The following is a 14,514-nucleotide window of genomic DNA, read 5'->3' as shown; positions in this document are numbered from 1 at the left end:
AAGCAGATGAGGCTGAGAGAACTGCTCTGAGAGAACTGCGACTGGAGTGAGGAATCGAATCCGGTTCTCCACATTCAAGGCTGCTGCTCTTTATCCAGGACGCTACGCTGCCTCTCTGACCTGGATGAGCAAAAAAAGGATAAGAACTAGGGAGTGGAGATACCTCAGGGGCTCCCCTTGAATGCTGCAGGCGGGTTTTGGGGAGTGCCTTACAGCAGGGGTAGTCAAACTGCGACCCTCCAGATGTCCATGGACTACAATCCCCATGAGCCCCTGCCAGCATTCGCTGGCAGGGGATCATGGGGATTGTAGTCCATGGACATCTGGAGGGTCGCAGTTTGACTACCCCTGCCTTAGAGGAAGCAGGAAAGGACACCGGTGCTTGCTGCGGATCAGTTCTTTCCCAGGGGTGGGGGTGGTTAAGGCCAGGATTCCCGTGACTTCCCCCACCCCTAGCTGCCTTTCTCCAGGTTTCCTCAGGCGAATCTCAGCTTGCTGGGACAGCCAGAATCCGGAAAGGGAACCTTGGCAGGCGCTTCAAACCAGCAGGGCCTGCCAAAGGCTTCGGCATCCAAGTGCAAGAGGGAAGCTCCTCCCCGGGCTGCAAAGGGGGCTGGAAGGGCCAGCCTGCAATTCCACCCACACCCACACCCCCACTACCCGGGCACCAGCCAAGGCGGCCTCACAGGAGCGACCTCTTGTTCACGCTCCCCTTGAGCTCCCTCCCCTGCCTGGTCCCGGTGGCTGGGATGTTTCCTTCAGGCCCATTTCAGACCTCCTTCCCAGCTTGACAATGTTCTTTTGGGGTGCAGCTCCCACCGCCACCTTGGGGAGGGGGGCAGAGCCTCTGCTTGGGGTGCAGAAGGTCCCCGGTTCAATCTCCGGCATCTCTGGTTGAAAGGACCAAGCAGGAGGGGATGGGAGAGACCTCCGCCTGAGACCCTGGAGAGCCATAAAGTGGGGCTGTGGCTCAGTGGCAGAGCCTCTGCTTGGCATGCAGAAGGTCCCAGGTTTGATCCCGAGTATCTCATTAAAAAGAGCCTCTTGTGGCACAGGGTGGTAAAACAGCCAACATGATATCTGAAACTGTGACCATGAGGCTGGGAGTTCGATCCCAGCAGCCGGGTCAGTCTTCCATCCTTCCGAGGTCGGTAAAATGAGTACCCAGCTTGCTGGGGGGGTAAAACATTAATGACTGGGGAAGGCACTGGCAAGGCCACCCTGTACTGAGTCTGCCAAGAAACCTCCCCCCCCCAAGGGTCAGGCATGACTCAGGTGCGTGCGCACACACACACAGATTCAACTCTTCACTTCAGCTAACAGAGGTTGGCTTGCCTTGAACATCCCAAGACTGACAAGACAGTTCTCAGCAGCATAGGGGAGCCAACTCTGAGTTGGGAAATACCTGGAGACTTTGGAGGTGCAGCCAGGATTTGGGGCAGGGGGGACCTCAATGAAGTATAACGCTATGGAGCCCACCTTTCAAAGCAGCCATTATCCCCTGGGGAACTGAACTTTGTAGCCTGGAGACGAGCTTTAAAACTGGAGGGCATCCTCAGTTGGGATGGGCAACCCTACAAAAGGAGGTGGGAAATGTTTGGGAACATTCCGTGGCCGCCACACACTCAGCACATTCCAGCGCAGGTTCAAGACACGCTCAAACACACAGAAATAGGGGTTGCAAGCGCTTAGGCCACCTCGGTTCAGTAACCGCCAAGGTGGCCGAACCGCACCGAAGCACTCAAGCCTCTACTTCAGGGGTAGTCAAACTGTGGCCCTCCAGATGTCCATGGACTACAGTTCCCATGAGCCCCTGCCAGCGAGCTGGCAGGGGCTCATGGGAACTGTAGTCCATGGACATCTGGAGAGCCACGGTTTGACTACCACTGCAAGGATCCTTGTGGCCAGTACACAAGAGGCACGATGCTCACGCTTGCATGTTCACAAGAGGAGGGGGCAAGATGTACGCTGAGGTCCAGAGTTGGGCCAGTAGCCTCTTTCCCAAAGGCTCAATGCTTCTCACCATACGGAAAAGGGAGAAGTCCATCTCCGAAGACCTTTGCCCGGGACCTCCTTTTCTCTCTGCCGAAGTCTCCTTCCTGGAAACGCCAAACCCCCCACCCCACCTCCCGGCCTCCAGCACCCAAAATTAATTTCCCTTTGAAGGTGAGGCGAATCAAAGGGCTCTTCCGAGCTTTCAGAGGCGGAGTGCGTCAGATCTCAGGGGAGGTTCTATTTTTAAAACTTGGTGACAGCGGGTCGGAGCAGGGCGGGGAGAGCAGCTGGCCGGGAAACGGACCGAGAAGGGGGAAAGAAGGCACACCCGGAGTCTATGAGCAGGGTACAATCTCTTTAATTGCTAATGTACAGTGTAACTGGGGGGGGGGGAGATGCGGTGGGTGACAGGCAGTCGCGGGAGGGGAGACCAGAGATGCTAGCCGGCAAGGGTGGCCAACGGACCAGGAAAGGAGGTTTTGCTCCTGCGTCCTTCGGTGGCTGCCTGAAAAACCAGCAGGGGAAGAAACTTTTCTGTCGAGATCGCCCCCACGGCCGTCCACTGGTCAAGGCACAAGAGCCAATCCTTAAAGACAATAAATGGGCCATCCGGAGGGAAACACAGGAGTGGGGAAAGGAGAGTCCAAGGGGAAGGTATCTTTGGCCACCAAAATGTGCGAAAGAGAGAGAGAAACTCATGAGTGTGGAAGAGGAAAGGAAGGGGGAAGGGACTTGCCAGCTACCTTGAGAGGAGAGGCCGTCTCCCCCCACCAACCGCATCTCTTAGGCCCAGTCAATCACCCTCCCTTACTCCCCCCCTCTCCCGTCTTTGCCTCCCATTAAATATACAACCCCCTTCCCCCCAAAAGCCAGTGTTTTGACCAAGGCAGTGCAAGAGAAAATGAATGAAGAGGCTTGAGAGAGGAGCAGCCCCGGAGACTGACGGACTGCAGATGAGACCCCCCCCCAAAAAAAAAACAAAAAAAAACAAAACCCAGAGTGCCCCATCCTGGTGTATAAAAACAAAATGAGAGTCAGTGCACCCATTGGCCGGGAGACCCCAACCTTGAGGCTGGCAGAAAGATCTGGGGAGCTGCCAGGCTGAGCACTGGGGATGAGCTTACCCTCTCCCCAGACGAAGGAAGCAGAGATTGTGGGGACTGGGGTTGAGTGTGGGAAATACAAACGGAGGTTTCTAAGAAGGAATTCCCTGTGCAGGTGGGTTTTCGGAGCTGCCAATATTGGATGTGTAGAATGAGGCGTTTGAGGACGGCACCTGATGATGCCAAGGCCAGCTGTGGTGCCAAAGCACAGATCAGAGGTACAACCCCCATACCCGGTAGGGAGAAAATGCAAAATTGCTCTGGGTGGAGAATCACGATGGAGCATCAGGGACTCAAGCTGGGTCAAGTTCAGGCATGTAGGCATGCTCAATGGGCATCTGGAGCAAAGGTGTGCTTTTTGTGGGCACCTGAAGGAACAAAGGTGTGCTCTTTTGGGGTGCCCACTGGCCAGGAACAACAAACGCCAACAGAGAGAGACCCTGGCTCATGCCTTGAGTTCTGATGTGCCAGCGCCAGTGGGTGAAGCTTCTTGCAGCATGGAGCTGCAACACAGGTGTGTTCCTACCTGGTTGCACAACTGGAAGAGGCGCCCAAGTGTGTTTTGGGTGAGCACAGGGAAGAGGCGCAGCAGGCAGCAGTGTGCCTGAGAGGACAGGAGCGTGCCTGCAGTCACTCAGTTTTGGCTCTGGCTTGCGTACAGAGGGGAGGCAGGTGGGTGTGGTGGAGGAAAACCATTCATCAGACAAAACAGCTTGGCCTGGTTGCCTAGGGTGAGCAACTCCGCCTTCCCAGGCGACCAGGCATGAACACTTTGCAAAAGTTGGCCCCTTCTTGACCATGCGTGACAAAACAGACAAGAAAGACCGTTCTGCGAGCTGGTAACTTGGGGGCAGGGGATGAATCTGCAAAGCTCACCGTTTGGGTATGGTTGACATAAGTACATGAGTGAGCGGTCCATCTCTATGGGGGTTCAGCTGCAGACTGAGAACCAAGCGATCAAGTGCATCTGTCAGTCTCTCGAAAAGGAAAACGAACAAACCAAGCCAGATCTTTTAAGGAGGAAGTTGTAGTGAAGGCAGCACCAGCCCCCTGCCCCACCCAGCAAGAAGTCCAACTTGCAAAGATGCCCTCTCCCCTCCTGGATCAGGGGGTCTCAGAAGGAACCACCATTCCCCTGGCACAGTCCAATCGGAGCCTCCTCTTCTTCCATGGTGTGGTACAGAGCGGGCGGCAGGAGGGGGTCTCTCTGGAGCAAGCCCCCCCAAGTCCAGGATCCCTCTCAGCACTGTATGGAGAAAGTGGGGGGGGGGGCAGACAATTCATCATCCTGCTTTTTACATTTGGTTTGCTAAATCTAAGTTGAAACAGAGAGGCCAAATCTGATTATGATTCACTAAAGAACATTCTCTCCCCCCATATCAATTTCTTCCTTGGGTAAACCTACATTAGAAGAGGAGGAAGAAGAAGAAGAAGAAAAGCTGGTTCTTATATGCTGCTTTTTATATACCCGAAGGAGGCTCATAGTGGCTTACAGTCACCTTAGAATAATAGAATCATACAGGCCACCTAGTCCAACCCCCTGCTCAATGCAGGATCAGCCCTCAGCATCCTAAAGCATCCAAGAAAAGTGTGTATCCAACCTTTGCTTGAAGACTGCCAGTGAGGAGGAGCTCACCACTTCCTTAGACAGCCTATTCCACGGCTGAACTACTCTGACTGTGAATTTTTTTTCCCTGATATCAAGCCTATATCGTTGTACTTGTAGTTTAAACCCATGACTGCGTGTCCTTTCCTCGGTAGCCAACAGAAACAGCATCCTGCCCTCCTCCAAGTGACAACCTTTCAAATACATAAAGAGGGCTATCATGTCCCCTCTCAACCTCCTTTTCTCCAGGCTGAACATTCCCAAGTCCCTCAACCTATCTTCATAGGGCTTGGTCCCTTGGCCCCAGATCATCCCCGTCACTCTCCTCTGTACCCTTTCAATTTTATCTACGTCCTTCTTGAAGTGAGGCCTCCAGAACTGCACACAGTACTCCAGGTGTGGTCTGACCAGTGCCGTATACAATGAGACTATGACATCTTGTGATTTTGATGTGATGCCCCTGTTGACACAGCCCAAAATGGCATTCGCCTTTTTTATCGCTGCATCACACTGCCTGCTCATGTTTAGCTTACAATCCACAAGTACCCCAAGGTCTCGTTCACACACAGTGCTACCTAGAAGCGTATCCCCCATCCAGTAGGCATGCTTTTCATTTTTCTAACCCAGATGCAGAACTTTACACTTATCTTTATTAAATTGCATCTTGTTCTCATTTGCCCATTTTTCCATTGTGTTCAGATCTCGTTGAACTCTGTCTCTATCTTCCGGAGTATTTGCCAGTCCTCCCAATTTGTTGTCATCTGCAAACTTGATGAGTAGTCCCTCCACCCCCTCATCTAGATCATTAATAAATATGTTAAAAAGTACCGGAACGAGCACCGAGCCCTGAGGTACCCCGCTACTCACCTCCCTCCAGTCTGATGAAACACCATTGACAACAACTCTTTGAGTGCAGTTCTCTAACCAATTCCCTATCCACCTAACGATCTGAAGATCCAGATTGCAGTCCTTCAACTTATCCATCAGAACATCATGGGGAACCTTGTCAAAAGCTTTACTAAAATCCAAGTAAACGACAGGGAATCTATTCCCTGCTTTGCACTACCAGAGGGAGTCTCAAAGCCGCTTCCAATTGCCTTCCCTTTCTCACTTCACAATGGACACTATATGAGGTAGGTGAGGCTGAGAGAGCTCTGATGGAACTGCACTGTGAGAACAGCACTATCAGGACTGTGACTAGCCCAAGATCAGCCAGCTGGCTGCATGTGGAAGAGCAGGGAATCAAACTTGGCTCGCTTTAGACTTCCTTGGGGCCCTCCCATCCAAGCGCTTGGCTTCTGAAGGCACAGAGGGAGGCAGCTGTCCATTGCCCTCCTCTGCGTAAGGACCCTGGCCTTGCTTGCCAACTTGCCCTCCAAGGGCTAACCAGAGGGACCCTACTTAGCTTCGGAGTCCTGGTGAGATTGGGACAGCCCGGGCCCTCTCTGTCAGGGTCTCTTTCCCACCAGCTACAGGGAAAATCAGATCCTGTCCGGCTCCATCCGGAGAGGGGCTAGGCAGAAGCCAGCCAGTTCAAGCTGTTTTGTGCTGGATTCCTTCTCCACGGCCTGGCCTCACCTCGTTCGTCCCGCCTCCGCCTCCGCCGCCCCCGCCTGGGCTCAGCAGGCCTGTCTGCTCGTTCCGCTTGTCCGTCTTCATCTCCACCACGGTGTCGTCGGGATTCCCGTCCTTGGGGGTCCTGGCGGGAGAGCCAAACAGACATCTGAGCGTGACGTTCCAGGGACAGGTGGCCACGAGACCCAGCAGCATTAGATTACTTGCCGGGAGCTCTTTTATCCTCCTTCGCCCCCTCCCCCAAGGTCCTTCCTCCCATCTGGACTTTGTGGCTGAATGTGCAGGATCTCCATGTTAGAAAAAACCTGTGCTCTGAGGCGACAGCCAGATCTGAATATATTTGCATATGCCTGGGCATCAAATGAGGAAGATTTTGGATAAACCTCAAGGGGGCCAGTAAATTTGAAACAGTGAATATCATTTGGGCTGAACATGTGGGTAACAGCCCAGAACATTAGCTGATCAACCCTCATGTGGGTAAAGGGCTCTTTAACCCCTCCTCTCCTGTTTCAGCAAAAGACTCTTTAACCCACTCCTATCCCGTAAGAGCAAAGGGCTCTTTAAACCCCTCCTCTCCTGTTTAAATTAAGGATTCTTTAACCCATCCTCTTCTATGTGAGCGAAGGGCTCTTTAAACCTTGTGTGAAAGGACTCTTTAGCCCCCTCCTCTACTGTGTGAATGAAGGGTTCTCTAAATCCCTCCTCTCCTGTGTGAGCAAAGGGCTCTTTAAACCCATCTTCTGTGCAAAAGGGCTCAACCCCCTTTTCTCCTGTCTAAAGAGCTCTTTTAACAGAAGCTCTGCCTATGATGCCCTCCAACTGTTCTTTCACCTGTGTGAGACAAGTGAGAGGCTGCAAACCCAAAACTCTGCCACAGCCTCCATCAGCAGGCCACAAAAGAGCCCTTTTCCTTATGAGCACCCTTACAGAGGGGAAGGCAATGGAATGAGATCCATGGAGGATTGTGACAACTGCTGGTCACCTCGCTCCAAGTGAAACGATGAATTTAAGCACCCAGTGCATGTGTGACAGCCAGCCAGTAGATGCAGGCAGGTAGCTGTGTTGGTCTGAAGCAACAGAACAAAGTTTGAGTCCACTGGCACCTTTAGGACTAGCAAAGCTTTATTCTGGGTATCAGCTTTGGTGTGCATGTGCACCTCATCGGGTATCTGGTGGAAGTGTGCATGCACATGAAAGCTTCTACCTAGCATCAGTTGTTCAGCCAACCGACGGGCTTCTCTCCCTCCTTCCCTCCTGACAAATTCCAAGGAGAAACAGGCAGCTGGGGGCACGGAGACAAGTGTGGGCAGGGGTGGGAGTGGGGCAGAGGAGTACGACGTTCAGAGGTGGTTCCACTCACAAAGATCTTTTTTCACCCCCGCCACAGGGCAGTCGGCCACGGCGCTGCATGAAGTAGAAAAAGCCCACGATGAGAAGGAGCAGGAGGACGCAGACGCACACCGCGATGACGGCCACTGTGCTGCCGCCCTGGCTCTCGCCTCCGTCCACTGGTGGTGGGGAAAAACAGAGAGGAAGTGAGTGGAGCTCGTGTGGACCCCCTGCCACCAAAACTCCATGCAAGCTCAGAAGCTAGGACACCCACAGGGATTTTTGCCAGTAGAACTTGAAAATGTCTCCCAGAAAGGGACTCTCACAGCCATGATTGTGCACATAAGGATGCGTGAAGCTGCCTTTTATGGAATTAAACCAGGGGTGGGCAAACTGTGGCCCTCCAGATGTCCATGGACTACAATTCCCATGAATTCGCTGGCAGGGGCTCATGGGAAATGTAGTCCATGGACATCTGAGGGCCACAGTTTGCCCACCCCTACATTAGACCATTGGTCCATCAAGATCTGTATTGTCCAACTGGAACGGCAGTGGCTCTCCAGGGACACAAGCAGCAGGCCTTTGACTTGCCTCTTGCCTGGCCTTTTCTTAATGGGAGCTGCTGGGGATTGAACATGGCAATTTCTGCGTGCCAGGCGGAAGCTCTGCCACTGAGCCATGGTGCTCCCCAACCTCAAGTGATGGAACGGCTGCTCTCATGGACTCCTGTCCTGTGACACAACAGTGTCCCTTGCAAGACTCTGCCCTGATAGAGGATTACCTAGCACTCAAAAACTACAATCCCCAGGATACTTCAGGGGGCAGTTCAAGTGGTATAAAACTGATAAACCCAGATTCAGAGAATAAAAATGCCCTGAAATCAGCAAGTGCTCTGCTACATATCTTTTTTTTTTTTTTTAGGAGACGGGAATTTGAATAAACACTTGACAGAAATTTGTATGCCTGGAATTTTTCCTCCCCTCAAGTGTTAATGTGTAGGGTTGGGCGCTTTGGCGTCTGAAGCGGCCGCTTGTGCCCGAAGTGCCCTGGCGCTGGCCTCTTCGGGCACAAGCGGCCGCTTCAGACGCCAAAGTGCCCAACCCTAAAATCATCTGCAACTGGTATGACATTTATTTGGCCATGATTCTCTCTTGAAACATGAATCTGTTCTATACTGAATGAGGCCCTTAGTCTGTCCAGGTCTGTCTTGTCAACTGAGACCAGAAGTGCTTCTCCAGGGTCTGAGGCAGAGGGCTCACCCATCGCCCACGGCCAGGTCCTTTAACTGGAGGTGCCGGAGACTGAACCGGGGACCTCCTGTTGGGACTTCAAAATGACACACAGCGAACCTCATATGAACTCTGACAAATGCAACATTAAAAATACTCCCTTCCTCTTTTGCACATAGTTTTCTTCATTCATTCATCCATTAACCTTTATTAGCACGCCAGAATATTACAATATATATATGGCAGACAGATAGAGTAGGAATCATAGAATCACAGAGTTGGAGGGGACCTCCAGGGCCCTCTAGTCCAACCCTCTGCCGAATGCAGGGAATAGAAATAGACAGCAGTGAAAACTAAGATACGCTAAAAGAGCATACTTCTGACAAAGTACTTCAACTGAAAATTTAGCAACTGTGGCCATAATCTCAGGTGAATGATCATTTAACAGTTTTTTTAAAATCATTAAATGATTTTATGACGTTACTAGCAAGAAAGCCCATTGCAATCAGGAATTAAATTGGGCGCTAGGACCCACGGGACACCGGCAGGCACAGATCTGTCTCTGTCTCTGTCTCTGTCTCTCTCTCAGCAGGAGCCATAGGAGGTAATCAGGGCTCCTTCATAGCAGGGAAGCAAGGGTCATATGGGGCTCCTTTGCAGTTTGTCTCTCTCTCTCAGCAGGAGCCATACCGGGTAATCAGGGGTCGTTTGCAGTTTGGCAGGGCTCTCTGTGTTCCTGTGTGTCTCTCTCAGGCATCTGAGAGCAAAGTGGCTAGTGTCCAGGGAAGGAGGGCGGGAGCTGGAGAGGGAGGTCCAATCAACACGACCAACTTTGCTGGCCATGCCGATTGGCCCTATTCCATCTCGGTCAGCCAGGACACTCTCCACCCCCAAAGCTGTTTCACAAATATTAAGAGGAACAATGGATAAGGATAATCTGATTGATATTCACCGTCCTGAGATGGTGAATCCTGATTTGCCAGTCCTTTGGAGTGTAATAAAAGGGAAAGAAATGTTTTACAAGGAACCTCATTAAGCCTGTTTCCTGTTTGCTGGGGGTGGGGAGCAAGTCGGGGATGGAAATAAACCAAAGCTCACCCACTTTCCGTTCCCCTGCCAGCCAGCCCTCCAGGAAACAGTTCAGGGGGACCTTCCTATGACCCCCCAACACCAACATCACCACCTACCTGTCTGCAGAACAGGGTTCCCTGGGAGGCATGCAGGAGAGGGGAAAAAGCAGTTAACAGCCAGCCTCCACCCATGCGGCTTGCCAGTCAAAACTCGCCCCCCCACACACAAACACACCAGTCAGCCTTGTCCTCACACCACACCAGGTCCTCGATCCAGGGGAAGAACTCACCTGGCACTGCGGTAGCAGATACAGTTGGGGACGCTATAGGGAGAGACAGGGCTGTTAGGAACAGTGTGTGGGGAATACTTTGCTTCCTCTGACATTTCACCCCGCCCCAAATCCTTGCTCTCCCATCCTCCCGAGAAAACAAGCCAGGGCTTGTGTGCCCGCCACAGGGCAGGAAAGACATGGCCTATGTGCAAAGCAAGTATGTTTTTGACAGGGGTAGTCAAACTGCGGCCCTCCTACAATTCCCATGAGCCCCTGCCAGCAAATGCAGGGATTCAGTCCAAAGACATCTGTTAATTTCGCCCTCTCTGTTTCTGGGACCCACCTATAAAGGTCCCTGGGGAAGCTCAATACAAAAATGCACCAGTTTTTTTGCAATATTGGAACAGAATTGTCTTCCTGCTACACCATGGTTCCCCTTCTCTCTTTCTCTAAAGCAGGGTTAGGGTTTTTCCCCTCAATCGTGAGTTATGCAAGGACTGGGTTTTTTTAACGTTCCGTATCTCTTTGCAGTCCTGGAGTGCTTGAAGTGTCTAGGATAGATCAAACGGTATGAGACAGAAATTTCCTTTTGCTGTTGCCAAAAGAGCATTATTGATCTGATGAGGAAGCTGGGCTGGGGGTGGGGGTGACAAGAAGGATAGGGCAGAGTGGGGTTGATGCTTTCAGGGTCAGGCCTTAATGCTTCTTCCTGGGCACTGGCAGGAGGCCTGAAAAACTTTGAACGTTGTGTTAAACCAAATTAAAGCTTCCTAAAACTGAGCTGAAGACAGAAATTGAGAGCGTGGGGAGAGGGGGGAGAGCTCATGAGAGCTATAAAAAAGCTCCAAATGCCTATTAAAACATAAATAGTAGATTTAAATTCAAAAGGACATTTTAAATAGAAGGCAAACCTAGACTGGTAATATACTGGCCTGGGCAGAGCAGCACTTATGGTGGCCAGCTCTGAGTTGGGACATTCCTGATATTTGGAGAGGCGGAGCCCGAGTTGGGAAGAACTGCAGTGGGCTGTCGTGCCATAGACTCCGCCTTCAAAAGTGGCCATTTTCTCCAGGGGAACTGATCTCTGTTGCCTGAAGATCAGCTGTGACTAGGGTTGGGTGCTTCAGTGTCCGAAGTGGCCATTCGCGCCCGAAGCAGCCAGCGCCGTGGCACGAACGCCCACTTTGGACGCCGAAGCACCCAACCCTAGTTGTGACGGTGGGAGAGCTCCAGCCACAATCTGGAGGATCTGCAAAAAAGAAGACCAGCCAGCCAACAGACCCAAAGAGAAAAGAAATCACCAATAAAGATTCCTTCTTTTCATGCCACTTTGCCAGCAGAGACCGTGGTTCCTTCCAGAACAGTTTCTCAACTGAGAGACCACAGTGGCAAAGTGACACGGTAAGTGCCATTAAAAGAAAGAATTATTCTCCATTGTTCTATGCACAGATATACGCCGTTGAAGATTTATATTTTTGAAAACGAAATTATACCAGATCTCATTCTGTCAAATTTATAAAAGGGATCGAAACTTCAGCCATAAGCAGCCAACTTGGTGGTTTCTTTTTTCCTACAACCTGGAGGATGGCAGCCTTGGAGGCACCTGACAGGTGGAAAGAGCCTGCATCCCCCTCCCTTGAAGGTGCATGTCCAATAACCTTCCACCAGCACCTGGCCAGGGAGGATACAGGTGAGACTCTCGGACAGCGTCTCATCCGCCCCATTGATCGCCCGCTATTTAGACAGGACAGCAATTCCGCCGGCCGACCACTGCACCTGCCCAGGGAATAGCTGGCCTGCACCCAGCAGCCACACCCTCTGCACACGTCTGCAAACATGACCACCCCTTTCCTCCCTCTCAGGCCCACTCACCGGTCTCCAACCCGAACGTCCACTCAGCCAAGCCGTGCTCGTTTTCCGCAAAGCACTTAACGCCGCTCTCGGCCAGCTCGGGCGTTACCTCCACGGTCAGTTTGCTGATCACTCGGTTGCCAGAGCTCTCTGGGGAGACCTGGGACAAGCAGGAAAAAAGGGCAGTGAGGGTGACTTGGGAGGCAGTGCCAGTCTCTGCCTCAGGTGCCCCGCTCTCTCGGTTCAACACCTGCAGGACGCCTTGGAAGAGCCCTGCTGGATCAGTCCACCCCGGCCAGCATCCTGTCTCACACGGTGTCCAACTGGTTCCTCTCAAGAACCCACTATAGGTCAGAGAGGCCAAGGCCTTCATAAGAGCCTATGATGAGACCAGTGAGGGTCCATCCAGTCCAGCATTCTGCCTCACACTGTGGCCAATCAATTCCTCTGGAGGTCCAACAACAGGGCAGTAAGGCTGAGGCCTTCCCCTTATGTGCTTCCTGGCTCTGGGATTCAGAGGTCTGGTGCCTCTGGAAGTGGAGGCTCCCTTCAGTCCCCATGGCTAGCAGCCACTGATAAGACCATGAATCTATCAGTTCCCCTTTTCACATGGTTGCAAACTCCCGGACACACTTCCACATGCTGTTTTGGAGTGTCCAGTCCTCTCTCCCCAACGAGCTTCTATCCAGTCATATTTGATGGATTTAAATCCCAAAGTCAATTCTAAATCCATCATAGTAATGCTTTCTGAAAAGGATCCCAGGGTAGCCGATGCCCTTGGAAGCATATTCCAAATAAATAACTTGGTTTTGTTAGGGCTGGAACGTAGTCTTGTCTAACCCAAGACAATGGCCAACCACCTCTGAACAACTCTTGCCTTACAGCAGGGGTAGTCAAATTGCGGCCCTCCAGATGTCCATGGACGACAATTCCCATGAGCCCCTGCCAGCATCCGCTGGCAGGGGCTCATGAGAATTGTAGTCCATGGACATCTGGAGGGCCGCAATTTGACTACCCCTGCTTTACAGGGTCCCTGTAAGTCAGCTGTGACAACAGTGGACACTTTCCACCAGAACCATGGACCCCTGGAGAGCCACCCCTGGGCCATCCCCCCCCTGCACTCACCTTTCCAGGTACGCTCCAGGTGATCTGCGGTTCCGGGTGGCCCAAAGCGGAGCAGGTCAAGGTCACCTTCTGGTTGAAGCTGTGGAAACGGCTGGGCGATTGAGGATGCTCCACTTCCGGCTTTCCTGTTTTGGGAACAAACCGGGAGCTTGCAACCCTAGGAACCCTGCACTGAAAAGGATGCCTGAGGCTGGGGTTTCGGTGGCAAAGATGAAGAAGGAGAGCAAGAACTGGCTTTGCATGCCCTGCTTTTCATCACCCAAAGGAGTCCCCAAGGCGGCTAACAGACACCCTTTCCTTCCTCTCCCCACGAAGCAGGTGGGCCTGAGAGAGCTCTAAGAGGACTGCTCTGTGAGAACAGCTGTGACTGGCCCAAGGCCTCCCAGCTGGTTGCCTGGGGAGGAGGAATGGGGAATCCAACCTGACACTCCAGATTAAAGCTCTTTAACCCCCACACCAAGTTGGCTCTCAAATGTAGGGTTGTGCGCCACATCGTCCAAATTGGCCGCTCCGGGCTTAGAGCTCACAAGGAATTGCATCAGATTATTTAGTTTGCTGCATGGTGGCTGTCCAGGGTTGGCCCCTCCACCCCATGCTTACCCCAGGAGCCCTACCAAAGGCATGCTCTACTATCAAGCCCTGAAGGGAGAGCCAGCTTGGTGTACTGGTTAAGAGCAGAGGCTTCTAATCCAGAGAACGGGGTTTGATTCCCCATTCCTCCACATGAGGCCAGCTGGGTGACCTTGGGCTAGACACAGTTCTCAGACAGCAGTTCTCTCAGACAGCAGTTCTCTCATAGCTCTCTCAGCCCCACCTACCTCACAGGGTGCCTGTTGTGAGGAGAGGAAGGGAAGGCAATTGTCAGCTACTTTGAGACTCCTTTGGATACAGAATACAGAATTCTATATTCTTTTGGGGAGTGAAAAGTGTGGTATAAAAACCAACTCTTCTTTTCTGTCAGACTGCAGCAGGGCATGGCTTTGACAGGGACTACTCAAGAGTTTGCTGGCTGGAAGGAGCCTAGCTGGCTCTTAGCAGTGTGCTCAGCAGCAGAAACCAACCAGAGATTATGTTAGCATTAAGACCCAGGGGTGCTCCAGCAAGGAAGCATTGAGAGCAGGGCAGCTGAGGTTGGGTGGGGCAGCCAGTTCCTTAAAGCAGTTGTCCCCAACCTGCGGGCCGCGGCCTGGTGCCGGGCCGCGAAGGCCATGGCGCCGGGCCGCGGCTCCCTCCCCCAGCACCCCCCGCAGTAAAAAACTTCCCAGGCCGCAAGCTTGCGGCCCGGGAAGCTTCTTACTGCGGGAGGGCGGGGAGAGGGAATCAGGGCCGCGGCCATGCATCGCGCACGCGGGACCGCAC

At 52.5% G+C, this 14,514-nt stretch overlaps 1 protein-coding gene across 3 annotated transcripts in view; it reads right to left on the bottom strand.

Moving 5' to 3' along the window:
• Window positions 1–2,337: 2,337 nt before the first annotated feature.
• Window positions 2,338–14,514, bottom strand: part of BCAM (basal cell adhesion molecule (Lutheran blood group)) — a 62,825-nt gene continuing 50,648 nt past the window's right edge. Inside the window, exons 11-17 of one of the 3 annotated variants that reach the window (XM_077336645.1) lie at window positions 13,156–13,280; window positions 12,052–12,190; window positions 10,198–10,230; window positions 10,025–10,045; window positions 7,640–7,787; window positions 6,283–6,403; window positions 2,338–4,344 (exon numbers count right to left, since the gene is read on the bottom strand). In XM_077336645.1, coding sequence (XP_077192760.1) covers window positions 4,339–4,344; window positions 6,283–6,403; window positions 7,640–7,787; window positions 10,025–10,045; window positions 10,198–10,230; window positions 12,052–12,190; window positions 13,156–13,280 — 593 coding nt within the window. In that variant the 3' untranslated portion in view covers window positions 2,338–4,338. The remainder of the gene's footprint in view (window positions 4,345–6,282; window positions 6,404–7,639; window positions 7,788–10,024; window positions 10,046–10,197; window positions 10,231–12,051; window positions 12,191–13,155; window positions 13,281–14,514) is intronic. The other 2 variants (XM_077336646.1, XM_077336647.1) reach the window with 2 other exon arrangements.

Source organism: Paroedura picta, chromosome 5, assembly GCF_049243985.1.
Source record: "Paroedura picta isolate Pp20150507F chromosome 5, Ppicta_v3.0, whole genome shotgun sequence".
Classification (NCBI taxonomy): domain Eukaryota; kingdom Metazoa; phylum Chordata; class Lepidosauria; order Squamata; family Gekkonidae; genus Paroedura; species Paroedura picta.
Note: the sequence above shows the minus strand (reverse complement) of the source record. Positions and strands in the feature narration are given on the sequence as shown.